The sequence below is a fragment of the Haliotis rufescens genome, unplaced genomic scaffold, assembly GCF_023055435.1.
Source record: "Haliotis rufescens isolate VD_foot unplaced genomic scaffold, xgHalRufe1.0.p SCAF_4, whole genome shotgun sequence".
In the NCBI taxonomy this organism is placed as follows: domain Eukaryota; kingdom Metazoa; phylum Mollusca; class Gastropoda; order Lepetellida; family Haliotidae; genus Haliotis; species Haliotis rufescens.
Window position 1 is genome coordinate 58,675,955 of NW_025964112.1, and position 15,369 is coordinate 58,691,323.

At 39.4% G+C, this 15,369-nt stretch overlaps 1 protein-coding gene across 3 annotated transcripts; it reads left to right on the forward strand.

The window, feature by feature from the left end:
• The first annotated feature begins 550 nt into the window (after window positions 1-550).
• Window positions 551-15,010, forward strand: LOC124114104 (uncharacterized RNA-binding protein C365.04c-like). Of its 3 annotated transcripts, none has more exons than XM_046474668.2 (5): window positions 551-625; window positions 5,987-6,116; window positions 8,025-8,408; window positions 9,965-10,059; window positions 11,866-15,010. In XM_046474668.2, the coding sequence occupies exons 2-5, from the start codon at window positions 6,017-6,019 to the stop codon at window positions 12,007-12,009; spliced, it is 723 nt and encodes a 240-aa protein (XP_046330624.1). In that variant the 5' UTR covers window positions 551-625; window positions 5,987-6,016; the 3' UTR covers window positions 12,010-15,010. The 3 variants fall into 3 exon arrangements, with proteins under 3 accessions (XP_046330624.1, XP_046330632.1, XP_046330618.1); XM_046474676.2 differs by having other exon boundaries at window positions 598-625; window positions 5,987-6,107; XM_046474662.2 differs by lacking the exon at window positions 551-625 and adding an exon at window positions 647-792.
• The last annotated feature ends 359 nt before the right edge of the window (window positions 15,011-15,369 follow it).

Genomic DNA, 15,369 nt, shown 5'->3' on the forward strand with positions numbered 1-15,369 from the left:
GTCACGTGATATATTGTTTAATGACAAAAATTATCTAGAACTCTATGGTTACACTACAAGTCACTAGTGTTCGCATTTCTTTCTGACTATGCACCCATTCCTTCTGACTTTTCATATGGTTATACTTCAGTGTATGCATGACCAGATCATTGAATACATGTATCTAAATACGTTTTGCAAGTAATGTGGTAAAGAAATTCCCAATCGGACATTTTGTATCTCTTGAAACCTACAGTTGGTACCCGGGTAGGGTCGGGTACTAGGGGGTGGGTACCGGGTAGTAAATTTGGACTCGTCCCAGCCCTAATAAATATCCGAATGTGTGTCCATGAGCCTAACTATTATTTCCGTTTTTAAGCCCATGATCGAGCGTAATAACGCGCGGGCCTTAATACGGAAAGTCCCGGTAGGATGTCTCAGTTTCACGAGATGTGTAACCTTTTTACCAAATGTTTCTGTTTTAGTTACCTATTTTTATTTCTAACATAGTAACAAACTTGTCTCCGTGCAATATGGATCAATATTCACAGGTCAAACCAAGTTCTCTCCCCTTAAACAATGTGACATGTTTGCTCGACAGATGGCAGTGCGAAGAAGAAAGGGGCATGGGCAGGTCATGACGGCAGTAAGTACGACAATAATACCGTATTTTTTTCCTGGACTGTTGTTGTTAAACTTTAATGTTAATTTGGAAGCAATTTAATGTTGTAATTACGCCTCGGAGGAGAGCATCAGCATGTCTGATACAAGAGTTCTGTCTGCTGACTCCGGAACTGGGTTTGGGAAATCAAGGTGTGAGCCAGGTTCCTTCGGAGTACAGCTGTGTTGTTTGAGCAAGCTGGTGCAAGGCAGCGTCGAGTCTTCGTGCATGCAGTGTCTCACGTACGCAAGCGCGACTCGTTTTGTCCAAGTGTTACCATTCCCTTGCAAATTTATTTTGACATGTAATAATCGTCCTTACGTCTATTGAAAGTAATGTGTTGACATATCGACAACAATGTGAAAAAAAGTAACTTGACTGACAATGGGGAAGAATGTTGAGCGTCAGGACATAGGGAATTCAATGTGCAGGCCTATTGATATCATACAATGGTCCACATTGAAATATAAGGTTTTCATTTGTTTTGTTACTCACATAAATGAACTTGTGAATTGAAAATATTTTCTATTTCGTAAAAGATCAGTTGTTTCCCTAACACTACAAGAAACCATTTTGAGCAGATGAATGTGAAAGTAAGCGGACATTACCAGTGCACAGCTTTGAGTTGAAATTGTAATGCATATTGCTCGAATTTTTAGGGAAAGGAATGTTATAAAGTTATAGAAAAATGCCCAACATTATAATTAGAACATCTAGATAAGGTTTAAATAGTATTATATTTGAAAAAAAACCTATTTACTGGGACAGCAGTGTCACCTAGTGTTGAAGAGAACTAGCTCTTACACATAAGTAACCATCTGAATCAACTGAATATTTTTTTTCTTGGCCTTGTTTGTTTTGTAACATCAGATATGAATATGTAGATATGTCCTGCATATCAATAAACATGATAAACTACTGCTTACAATTTAGGTATGTGTTTGTAGGAGTTGGCAACCCTTCCTTTACACACACTTCAGTATGGTCAACACAGGCCGACATAGTGTCTTTTAGTTTTATTATTTGTAAATCCTTGGATACCACACCACGTCTCACTTATCCCCTTTGTACAACAGAAAAGGGGATTGGATGGTTCATGCTCTGTGGCCATTGCGACCCGTGAAGATCCTAGGAAGAATAGGTCTTCAGCTACCAATGCTTGCTAACGGGATCGGGTGCTCAGGCGCGCTGAACTGGTTGATGCATGTGATTGTATCCCAATTGCATGGATCTATGCTCATGTTGTCAATCACTGGATTGTCTGGTCCAGACTGGATTATTTACAGACCACAGACATATAGCTGGAATATTGCTTAGTGCAGCAATAAACAAGAAACAACCAACCTGTCATTGTACTCAAATGATGGGGGTCGATGCTGTATCACTGGTTTGTCTGGTCCAGACTTGATTGTTTACCAACAGCCATTATTTTGCTGGAATTTTTCTGATTGTGATTTTGGACAACATTCACTGACTCCCACCCTCAGAATAACACAAAAATAACAAGATAATATATCTGGTTAATATTCATTCTGCTTACTTGCACATCATGTTTGCTTCTAAAATATCCCTGTTATAATTCAACTGACTTATTTACTCACCAATATCGAGACAAATGGACGGTTTCATGGCTGTCCACTTGATTTAAGACATTCCAAAAATAAAGAAAAACTTTGTTTAGTAATACATTTGACAGTCATGTTTAGGTGACCTTCCTCTTACACTTAGTGTTCAAAAGCTGTTACTTGTCATGCTTGAAAGCACATGACGTATGACGAGATGAATGGATGATCAGCTTCTTTATTACATTACAATTGATTACAATAAACCCTGATTGCTGCAATTTATTGCTTCACCCTTGCCATTGTTGTATGTTTCTTCCATATGTGATCATTTACAGACTGCTCTCATATACCTGGATTATTTCATAGCAGAATGCTGAATATGGCATTACACCACAAACTCGGTTACTGAACTTGCCATATTAAGTCCCCTGCACCAGTAAGCTCCCCATCCACCTTCTAGACTAATCTGTACATACCATATTCGACGTAATAAGCGCCCACGGCGATATTTGCTGATATATTAGAAGTGAACAATCCCAATTAGCACCCCTTCCGATTGATCAATGTACACAAGACTTATTTATTCGTGTATAATGCGCACTCGTGTGTTATATGCACCCTTAATTATGGGCAATTAATTTTTGGAAAATGTATCTGTCGTGTATAATGCGCACAGACTTTTCTTTTGTTTCATTTCAGGCTGTTAACATAAACCATGAAATTTACGATCTTTCAACTCTGTTTTTTTTTTCACCAAAATTATATTTTAATAAGAGCCCCCTTTTTCTAATTTTCAGAGTGCCCAGGCGCTTATTACGTCGAATACGGTAATCTTTATGAACGCCCCCAACTAATAACCAAAATCATACGTGACAGTCTATAATTTCTTGTGTATATAACAGATTTGTGTACTAAAGTGGAATGGGTACAAAATTGGCTATTGAATATTATAGAAAATACTTGGTTTCATTGACGTTTGAACTAGGTTTGTTTACTACAGCTTGATCTAAATTTTACTTGTTCATGGTTTTCATACCGGTAAGCACCAAAACCCCAATTTTCCAAAGCGTCCAAGGAAGCTTCTCATGCTTATAAGGGCATGTACGATACTCATAGACTGATATTTAAGTAATCTTAATAAACCCTCCTTTTTAACTGAAAACATAGCAGAGTGGGAGGAGTATATAATTGCCCAGGGGTTGTCACATGTGGCCAAGCCATACTTTGCTTCCCCCTATGATCGTGGGCTTGAATTCCGGTTTGCCTCGATTATGTTTCTTGAATTGTCAGCACCCTACCCATGCCCATGGCTTTCACTAAAGTGGTATATGTCTGAGACCTGCATCACTAGACCTGCATCGGGCTAGAATAGGTCTTCAGCAATCCATGCTTGCCATAAAAGACTATGCTTGTCATAAGAGGCGACTAATGAGATCGTGTGGTCAGGCTTGCTGACTTGGTTAATGCATATCATCGTATCCCAATTACGTGGATAGATGCTCATGATTTCAATCACTGGACCAGATTCGATTATTTACAGACCGCCGTCATATAGCTGGAATATTGCTGAGTGCGGCGTTAAACAAAACAAAAAAACACTTCGGGCTACCCCCCACATCAAGCTGACACCCCGTGTATTATTGAAATACTCTTCAAAGCAGCATTAAACCAAAGTCACTCACTCAGTATCCAAGTGAATACAGTATGTTTTACTGGCATCAATTGCCTGCCTTTTCAATATTTTTCTCACTTTTGTATTAGAATAACAAATGTATTTCTAGTATCTTGCAACAGTAACCAAGACAACTTTGTTATCAAAGCATGCTACTTTGCAGAAGGATTGATGTGATCATGAAGTGTTGACAGTTAGGTTTGTTATGTCAAAATCTATTTGGACAGGTGAAGATCCAGGTTAGAATAGGTTTTCAGCTATCCATGCTTGCAGCAAGAGGCAATTATGCTTGTCTTTAGAGGCGAGTATGCTTGTCTTTAGGGACGACAGGCTCACAGACTTTGTTAATGCATGTCATTGTATCTCAGTTGCGTGGACGGATGCTCATGTCAATCACTGGATTGTCTGGTCCAACCCAATTTTTCAGACCATCGTCATATAGCTAGACTTGCTATGTGTGGTGTTAAACAACTAAACAGATTCTTCTGATCGACATTTTACATATACACAAGCAAATTTTTATATTTCATCAAAACAAAACAGGACATGTTGTAGACACTATCAAGTACAAGAAAGCGTCATTAGAAACAAATTTTAATCCAATGAAATCGCTTGTTATAACTACGGAAAAAACCCAGGCGATGTTACGAAAGCGTGATTACGAAATGAATGACCGCCGTGTTGTGACAGCAACTACATGTGTGTGACAGTGTCGCCTCATATTGGATTGCCCATTAATTAAGAATATAAACTTCGCTTGTGGTTCTCTTTTATTGCATGCATGCGCTTCTAAGATCAAAGGATGTATAGTGTGAAAAGTTAACTAGTTGAACAATCGTATTTCCGGGACTTGCCGCAGATGTTTTCAAACAGATTATTAGAACTCCATTCAGCTATAAACGGTTGATTATGCAATGAGAAGCGTTATGTGCAAATGAACAACGAACAACAATATAATTATTTCTGTGTAAAACTCTCAGTAATAAAAGTGTACATAAATTTTGGGAGCCATGCGTTACCGCGCGTAGTAACCGAGGTAGCGCTTTATCTAAGAGCGCAATAGCGAGGGATCACTGTATCGTAAAGCTGTAGGCTACTGTATTTGGGGCATTAACGGGAAAGAGTCTAAAGAAGGACCTCTGTGGTATGGTCCCTATGTCCAGTCAAGGTTTAGACATTCTTGTAGGAGTCCTGTGAAACTGAGATCAACTGGAGATGCAGTCTGTGTTTAGAAGATTGACACTAACTTCCATCATAATATACGTTATATAATATAATATATTCAACTGTTTGTATTACGCTCAGTCAAATCAACCTGCATCATATAGAAGCGCTGGAGGGCCAATGTGGGGTCAGCAGGCCAATACAGGTTTAGTGGGCCAATACAGGTTTAGTGGGCCAATACGGGTTTAGTGGACCAATGCGGGTTTAGTGGACCAATGCAGGTTTAGTGGACCAATGCGGGTTTAGTGGACCAATGCAGGTTTAGTGGACCAATGCGGGTTTAGTGGACCAGTACAGGATTTGAGCAAGCCAATACAGCTTTTTCACGTGATCGCATTCCTTACATTGAACCAAGGTGATAGCCTGCTGTCATCACACTTCGTTAGAGCATAGATCCTGTTTTCTTTTGACGGTGCCATTTTTTGGCTTTTTCTTGAGGTCTTTTGCCCGGTGCTACTTGGAAAAACAGTTTAGGTAGTCAAACTGTAAATATGTAATCAAATTGCTGTTTTCATATCAGCTTTTATTGGTCCTTGGTCAGACATATTTGCCCTCGACAGGTTGTATTGCATTGCCTCTGGCCAATAAATTCTGCCTTGGGCTAATAAATTCTGCCTCTGGCCAATATGACTGACCTTAGACCTATAACAAGGCTGATATGTAAACAGCAATATGATAACATAAAATTATCAAATTTGGTTTTGAATGACTTGATCAGCCTGGATTGCCAATTGGCTTGAGTCCTGATAGGATCTGGTTGTGCCGTCACTAGCCCTTTTAGCTAGTGCACAAATTCCCAGCTGCCTTACACTGCTTGATGTTGCTACAGTATTGAAAGAGTATCATCTCACTAACTCACCTTTATTTCCTGTGTTCATCTTGCAGTCATCTGTGAAGTGGTAGTCGAAAGCAACCATGTCATCCGATTCTGCCCCCAGCAGTCGTACTCTGCGCAGTAGAGACCCCTGGGGCGACAAGAAGAGGCCAAAGCGAACACAGCCACTCCGTAAAAGCAGTTAATATATTTTGTAACATTTAAGAATACTTCTTGAGTGAACTGCTGTTGTATTAGATTGGGTTTATATTGCCCTTAGGTATATATACTGCTCCACTTTTGATAAGGATAATTAGTGAGTGAGTGAGTGAGCGAGGTTTTACGCCGCTTTTAGCAATATTCCAGCAATATCACGGCTTGGGACACCAGAAATGGGCTTCACACATTGTACCCATGTTGGTAATCGAACCCGGGTCTTCGGCGTGACGAGCTAACGCTTTAACCACTAGGCTACTTGACCGCCCCGATAAGGATAATTAGATATTTAAGCATTCTGTTTAAACATACACTTGACACATCATGAGAATCAGTTTTGTGTATCATGGAAAATAAAAAAGATCCCTACCAAAAGTGGTGTAGTATAGATTGGCATCTGTCCTGCTGGGATTTGATGTTAAAATGCTATGCTGCTCATTAGAGGTGACCAAATGGATCGGGTGATCAGACTTGGTTGATTGCATGTTCGCGTATCCCTAGAGAGTGGATCGTTGCTCAAAATTTCAATTACTGGATTGCCTGTCCAACTCTATTATTCACAGGTGGCCATCGTGGCTGGAATATTGCTGATTGCAGCATTAAACAACAAACAAATATAGATCTGCATCTCATGCTAGTTGTAAGAGCCGACCAAAATGAAGACCCAGTGGATACAATGTGTGAGATTTGTGTAGGACACGGTTAAGTGTATGTCAATAGTCCTGGTATCAGACTAGTTGCTGGTGATAGCCCAATTTTATCTATTGTCATATTTTATGGTTATGTACTAGTTTTAAACATATGTCTGTGATAATCTAGTTGTTTTACTGTCCTTCGTCGACAGAATTTTATACAGTTTACATATATATCATTAAAGTCAAATTTTGTCTCGTCACGATGTGGCTGCAATATTGCAGATGTGACGTTAAATATTAACTCACTCACTCACTCAGTCCTGGTATCAGACACTGTTCATCACTGTGACCATTCCCAGTCATGGACAGGCTAAATAGCCAGGCATTCCTACCTGACAATGGAATCCTATCTACATTAGTCATGATTTCTGATCTCAGACTCAACTCCACATGGGGCAAATCTTTCATTGTTCCGCCGTTTCCAGACAGTGATTCAGTGATGTACAGTGGTGACTGCAAAATAATTCAAGTGACATAAAGCCAGTCACTCACTCACTCATCATGCTCGTACTTACATCTTTGTTCAGACATCTGTCAGGACAATCCTATGACCATGATGACCCTTTGACATTGGTCGTACTATTATCAGTAGCAAAGCAGGGGTTCATGTAGACCTGCCCTGTTGGGATTCTGTGTCAGAAGCGGTCATCGGTACCCTACAATCACCACCCAGTTAGGATTCCGTGACTGAATACGTCATCATGATCCCCCAAAATCATACGTACAATCACATTCTCAGTCTTATTGATCGGTTATCATGGTAATATTTCATTTGGATGGGTTCAAGTTTTGAACCCAACTGTTACCTGCTGCTATGAGTCTGTTTCTTCACATTCAGAAAGGGGGAATGAATGGCCCAGTCGTCTGTGCCGCAATTTGCTGTGCAGAGTTGCATCCCTTGAGCATGCCAGAAACCTATCATCATGGGTTTGAATCCTGGTTGACCCTGATTATGTTTCTAGGTTTGTCGGCACCATACCCATGCAAGTGGGTTTCACCAAAGTGGGAAACGCCTCGAACCTGCATCACTTTGGGCTTTCCTCACACATTGGCTGACATGCTTTGAAATAACTGGAATTCTGTTCAAATCAGCATTCAGCCCAACTCACTCACTCACATCGAGAAAAGATTTGACATGAGTGACATTTGCTGTAGAAGAATGACAGTAGATTTATGTTTTCTATGATTTCTGTTCCAGCAAGAACTGTGACATCCACAAAAGACAATATGAGCTCAATGATGTCTTCAGGGGAAAATCGTGGTCGATTCCGATCCAAGTTGACGGACACATTGAAACTCAAACTTATAGCACAACACCCACGCAATGCAAACCACAAGAAAACAACAGCAAAGCCTGTTGTTCCAAAGCCAATTGTGAAAAAGAAAAGTCCCCCGAAACCCCCTGTCCTGGTGACTCAAGTGAAAACAGACTTGGAAATTCCTAGCGTGGCGCCGGTGATGCCTGTCAATGGATTATCGGTTGTGAATAATCACCATATACCCAAATCATACATATTACACATTAGTAACCTACCGGTGGATATTACTAAGGAGCAACTTGAAGACCATTTCAGGAAGACAGGTCAGTAAATGTGTAACCACACACCTTGATAGTTCATATTTTTGGATAAGTTTAAAATTAGTCAATTTTACAATAAATTGTACATTTTTATACTTATTCTATCTCACATGCTACATGCCCACCCGTCTATCCCCGCATCTATAGCCTAGTATTATGCTCCAGAAAGAGAAGTTGGCTGGGGAAACCAGTTTTCATCATGTGTGGGTCAACAAGCAAGAAAAGCATGCATGACCCAGATTGCTGGGAGGTAACCATGGTGATGGTGGGTGTGTTTGGGTGAATTGTTTTTGAGAAGTTGGAAACCTTTGTTAGGATCGAAAGAAGGAAGAGAAATGCACAGTTTGAGATAGTGTGAGATAGGATGATTATTATAATAAACAATTAATTGTTAAATTTACAATTTTGGATATTGATGCCATGCCACTCATAAAAGACAGGAAGCCTAACATATCCACAAGAATTACTGTATGGCTTCATGCTTTTGCATTGGAACTCCTCGATTGTATTCTTTTTTGAGATACATATCTCATATAGGCTTGTCTGCTCACTCATACAAGAAGTAAAAGATCTGATTTCATTAAGATCGAAATGAGATGTGCATTTCTGTCTCAACGGTTTCAGTGCTTTCGCAGCATACACAAGCTTGGACAAAATACTTTGTTTGCAGAGGTCAAAATTCCATGTATTTTGGTGACAATGGCACAGTTCAAATCGCAATGGCACAATTATAAGGGCCCACTTATAAATGTTTTTAGACAACAGTACCTTGTGACAATGGTTGTTAATTGATGCCAGAGATTAATGTACTTTTGCACAAGTAAACATGACAAATACATGGGCCTTTATGAAGGTGTGAAGGGTATGATGCACAAAATAGCATTGGGCGTCAGCAATCTCAATGAAGAGGAAGGGAGCAATTTTCTCAAATATCACTATTTATTGTCATTGTCTTGCCTTTGTGAAGTGACATTCACGGAAATAGCAGATGTATTCTTCTAGGTGGCACACTAACATTCAAAAGGGCACACTGACACATCTGACCCGTGCGGATCCGGGGTAGAATAGGTCTTCAGCAACCCATGCTTGCCGTAAAAGGCGACTATGGGTAGTAAGACGCGACTACAGGATCAGGTGGTCAGGCTCACTGACTTGGTTGATGCATGTCATCGTATCCCAAATGCGTGGTTCGATGCTCATGATGTCAATCACTGGATTGTCTGGTCCAGACTCGATTATTTACATACCGCAATCATTTAGCTGGAATACTGACTCTTTATGAGTGCCTTGTGGCACACTTATTAATACATGCATTTATATCCCTCGTTTGATATGAACAAGATCTTCCCAAAAATAGGTCTTGTATACTTTCATCCTATGAACTTGATGGCAGTGTCCTCTGATCATGCAAATGGTATATTCGAATAAAGGATCAGATTAATTTTAAATGAGATATATTTTTAGCTTCATTATGTACTGGTTTCATAGATAATTAGAATGATGAAGATAATTGTATATTTATCAGTTTACGATCAACTTTTAATGTTCTGTTTTTGCAGGAGGGGTAAAGAGTACACGTATTCCAAAGGAGAAAGGAACAGAGAAGGGGCGTGGCTATGCTTATATGGAGTTTAAGGACAGAATAAGCCATGGGGTAATATATGAATTAGACTGACTTTTAGTCCCAGGAATAGTTATCTTAAATATTAAAAAATATATATCTACAAAATAGAAAAAATATATAATGCAAATTGAGGTCTTTTTAGAAGTGATACACACAATCCTTAAAGGAAGAGAATATATAGATGTCAACTTCTGTATTATGAGGAATACAATGTTTCGGAGTACATATGTATATGCTTACTCCTTCATCAGGTGAATGAATGCCATGAGGCAGAGCGCATATATATGTACAGGTAAGGACAACAAAATTAATAAGATAACAAAAGGTGGAAAATAACAAAGGGTAGAAACTAACAAGGGATGCCAACAGATGATTGGTGCTGATAGGTGATTAGCAATAGACAATGGAAGCCAACACTTTACAGTAATAAGCGCTGATAGTATGGAAGCCAGCACTTAAGTATCATAGTTAAGTAATAGGTAATGGGCACTGGGCAAAAGGGAGGGGGTAATTAGCACTGATAGGTGAAAGAATGAACATAGCAAGGGGCAAATTGAAGCCAGCTAGGTAATCAGAACCGACAAAGATCAAAACAAAAAGTCCCAAGCCTCATGGCATTCATTCACCTGTTGAAGGAGTAAGCATATACACTGTGTTCCTCATAATAAAGAAGTTGATATCCATATATTCTCTTCCTTATGCAAATTGAGCTCAGAACATTGCATAATTGCAGGAGCTGAGGCAATCTAGACTTGTCCATTCATTCCAGACTTGACTTTGACACCTTTTTTAATTTATTCTGGGAGACAGACTATGTTTGAATTGATAATACAAGTCAATATTAAGATCAGAGTTAATCCAATCTTACTGATACCTTAGGAAGTTACGATAGTCGTTATCATGTCTATATGTATATTGGCATTTAGAAGTTGCTTCAGGGCTGCCTCTTGCCTCTTCATTTGCCTGATGAAAAGGCAAGAAGTATCCCTGAAACGTTGGGTATGTTTTGTGAAACAGAAATTGTTTTCCATAATAATACTCACTGTCAAAGAAAAGGATGTTCAATATCATCACTGTCATGATTGTCTAATTTTATTTTGTTGGTAGGTTCCACATGTTGGAACGAATTCACGAATGTTCAGCCAGTAAAATCCTATACAGTTCACCTGGCTGTTGACACATTACAAATTTAACAAAGATTATTTTCATTGAAATATTTATGTGTTACATCATTGAGCAATGAGAGCAATGTATTGCTCAACAGAGAACTTTATTGCTTGTCAAAACAGGCGACCAAGTTGAATCAGGTGGTCAGACTTAATGACATTGTTGATGTGACATCGTACCCTGACAGAGTGCGATGTTGTCCATAACAACCACTAATTTGCCGGTGGTTTGATTCCCGGCCAGGTCATACGTTAAAAGATGGTAGTTGTTGATATGCTGCCTGGTGCTTGACATTAGGGGGATAAAACAAGGCCAGGTTGGCTTGGAGTCTGTATGCTGTGTCTGAGTGGGGTATCCATGTTAAACTGTGACATGGATACTATGACAAGCACTATGAAGCCAGCATTAGTTTGGACTAATACAAGCAGGCACACACATACATGCGCATTGCAATATAAGTACAATAATCTTGGAGGTGAGGTTAAGCCTCGCCTCGCCTCACCTCACCTCACCTCACCTCACCTCACCTCACCTCACCTCACCTCACCTCACCTCACCTCACCTCACCTCACCTCACCTCACCTCACAGCAGCAGGCTTCCTGACATAACTATTGAAGACACACAAACTGTCTCGGGTTTCTTTTCTAAAGGATAAGTATATATTTCAGATTGCTCTGCGTCTACACCAGACCAAGTTAGCAGGTCGGAGAATCAATGTGGAGTTCACACCATTAGCAGGAAAGAAGAAAGACAAACTGAAACGGAGACTGCAAGCCCTCTCACGACCTAAATCATCCCCCGAGAAAACATGATCATCAACAATCGTTCACATCATTTACCATCGTTGCTGTGTGGTCATTCTGAAACCATTGTCTATACCAGATGCCTTCAGCGGAGAATCTGGGTAGCTGTCTGTCAGTGTTTATGTTGTTATATTATTGGTTAGATTATGTCTCATTTGTTACAAACAGGATAGTTTGTGTTAGAATCGTTTAGTTGTTAATACAATGGGTCAATTAAAACAATGGGGACCTAGAAAATCCCACAGAATCCATTCTCTTAATTTCAGACATAGGAGCTACACAAGTCTTTAAGAATGTCACGATGTTAAACAGTTATTTTGATCCCATTCTATCAATATTTGATTTGTGATATAGACACTCAGCCGAGGCAGTATCCAAGGGAGATAACTGAGTGGTAATTGAATTACCTCCCTTTAGTCGCACCTGCTTTTCAGATGGGTGACAGACAGCTACACAGGTGGGTTTCATGCAGTCATGTTGGGTACTTCATTAATTCCCATAAACATTGTATATGTACTGATATTTTGTAAATATCAGTTTTTATGTAAATATTATTTGATGTCTTTATAAAATTTGATATTTATGGTCACTGAGTCTGTTGGTAGTAAATATTCATATTTTGCAACAATCATTGATATTGTCTGTTACTACTGCAGTAGACCTAAACATTAGAACAATCTCAATGAAATCAGATCTTTTACTCTATGTGGGTAGATCTGATGACACCTAACAACTGGAGGGTCGCGTCAGTTCTTTTTTACCACCAAATATGCAAGAGATACGTGGGGTTTTAAGACAATAAGATTTCAACTTTCATGGGTTGCTGAAGGCCTGTTCAACCCCAGATCTTCACCGGTCTGCAATGCTAAGGATGCCCCCTTGAATCAACCTCCTATGGCGGTGTTTTAAGGACTTCACAAAGAGAGGTACCGTATTGGAGGAAAAGATCTGATTTTAAGATCAGATTGAAATTAGATGTGCATTTCAGTCTCGTCTGTGTTTCAGTTCTTTCACAAAGCTTAGACCAAATACTATGTTTGATATGAATAGGATATTTTTGAAAATAACCTTTTTATGTTTCAGTTCAATACTAGAAGCCTTGATTTCAAAATATTTGATGTTATGTGTTATTAATTTATATCATGTTGTTTGTTGCAAAGATATTTAAAACTAAAACAAGTTTTGACTATGTTTAAACTATCAATACAAATCTGATGTGTTAAGATTTATGAAAAACTCACTATTTATATACCTGCTTTACAACATGCTGTAAATTGCTGTTTCTGTGTAAATAATATAAGACTATTTATAAAACTGTTCATCGTAGGTCAACTATTTCGATGTTATTCTCATGCTTTGGAGTGTTTGACAGTGTAGGTCACTAGTTGTCCAGTTTAACAAGCTTTTATGATTCACTTCAATGGTCACGTATGTGTTGGGTAAAATCTATTGAAGAAGTTTTCAGATATTTGAAGTTGCTTAAGCTACAAAAAACATTAAACATGTTCCTTCTGTTCAGGTCAATATGGAACGTCAGTCCTCAAATAGTATGATTTCAGTTTCTTTTACAAATCTTTAAGCAAGAATATATTCATCCAATATTAAGTAGGCACTTTTTTCAAATGCCAGTGTTTTGTTTTGTGAGGTCATATGTACATTAGCAATGTATGGAAATATCTATCTGATTAAGATGCGATTCTGTATGAAGTATTTGGCCCATCTGTTTGTTCATACAGTCACTTTGGTGACTGTTGTAACGTGGGATGTCTGCAGTGAATTGTCCCCAAACTTTACTCCTTGCCTTACCTTATCACATAGGTCTGGGTGGGAAAGGTAATAAAGACTTGGAATGAAAATGGATATTTGGATACAGTGCTGATATTTCAAGATGCATGCGACAAGACAAGTGGTCAGTCTTTTACTGCACTGCTGCAATTCGCTATGCAGAGTTGCATCCCTTAGGTTTCCGAGAATGCTATGATTTTGGGTTCAAGTTTTAAATTTGCCCGTTTTTGATTGTTGGTTTTTCAGCACCATACTTGTGCTTTTGGTTTTCAACTTAGTGGTAGAGGTCTAAGACCTACACAACTTTGAGGTTTCCCCAAACACACATCGGCTGACAAAAGGACAATAATGATAGGTGAAAAATGAAGATTGGTTATTTCTCAACACACCAGAGGAAGGAACCCCATCCATCTGTCATGCCACCATATATCTGAAAAAAACGGTTAAAGCAGTGTTAAACCCCACCCTGATTTGAAAGACATGTAATTCTCAACAGACTGAACCTATTACTACAGACCATTAAATCCTGTGCCACCTGCACTGATGTAGCAATACAATGCCAGCTATGACATGGGAGACCCAGTCCCACTTCTCCAAGGGCTGCAATTCGTTGTGCAGTGTTGCATCACTGAGGCACTCCAGAGTCTGTTCGTTGGTTCGAAACCCAGATTCTGCCTGATTGTTTCTTGGTTGCTCGTGGGTTTCATCAAAGTGGTAAACATCACTTTTGACTTTACTCCCACATCAAGCTGAAACTCCTGCGTATAAATGTAATACTGTTTAAAACAGCCTTCAACCCAACTCAATACCATGTAGTCATATTTTAGGCTCTGTCTAAAATTTGAGGGCAGATACTGCTAATAATGAATTAAGTTGCCACAGATTACAACATTGTGTACATTTAGTGGGGAATATTTGAAATGTATCATGTACATGCTGGTGCATGTAACTGTGCCATGATAATGCAGCATGGTGATTTGTTCATTCATGACATGTGCTTTCCCTTGAGAACCACTTTAGCATGTGAAGAGCCTGGTGAAAGTGATTACTTCAATGTTGTCTTGCTTCTCACAAGTAGTGTTCAGTGCCAGAGACTGAACTAGCATTAACATTCAAGCTGTTTATTCATCTGACGTGTGGGTATCGGCAGTTGGGAGAATTACAATAGTCATCATGTTAATGTTAAATCTGTCATGTTGCCTGAATAAAATTGTGAAATAACCAAGCTCCGTTTTTTTCTCAGTCACTTGTGGTAGGGATGAAAAGGCGGATAGAGGGTCTGCCTGGAGCGAGGTAGGGCGGTGGTTCGGACCCACTTTGCAGAGTTACGTCCCTTGGGTACGCCAGAAACACATGATTGTGGGTTCGAAACCGGTTCGCCCCGATTATGTTTCTAGGTTTGTCAGCACCATACCCGTGCTCGTGGGTTTCACCGAAGTGATTAACGTCTGAGACTTGCATCACTTCGGGCTTTCCTCCCACATTAAGCTGACAGGCCGTGATATAACTGGAATACTGTTAAAAGCGGCGTTAAACCCAACTCACTCACTCACTAGTTTACATAGATACTCTGGCCAGTACATC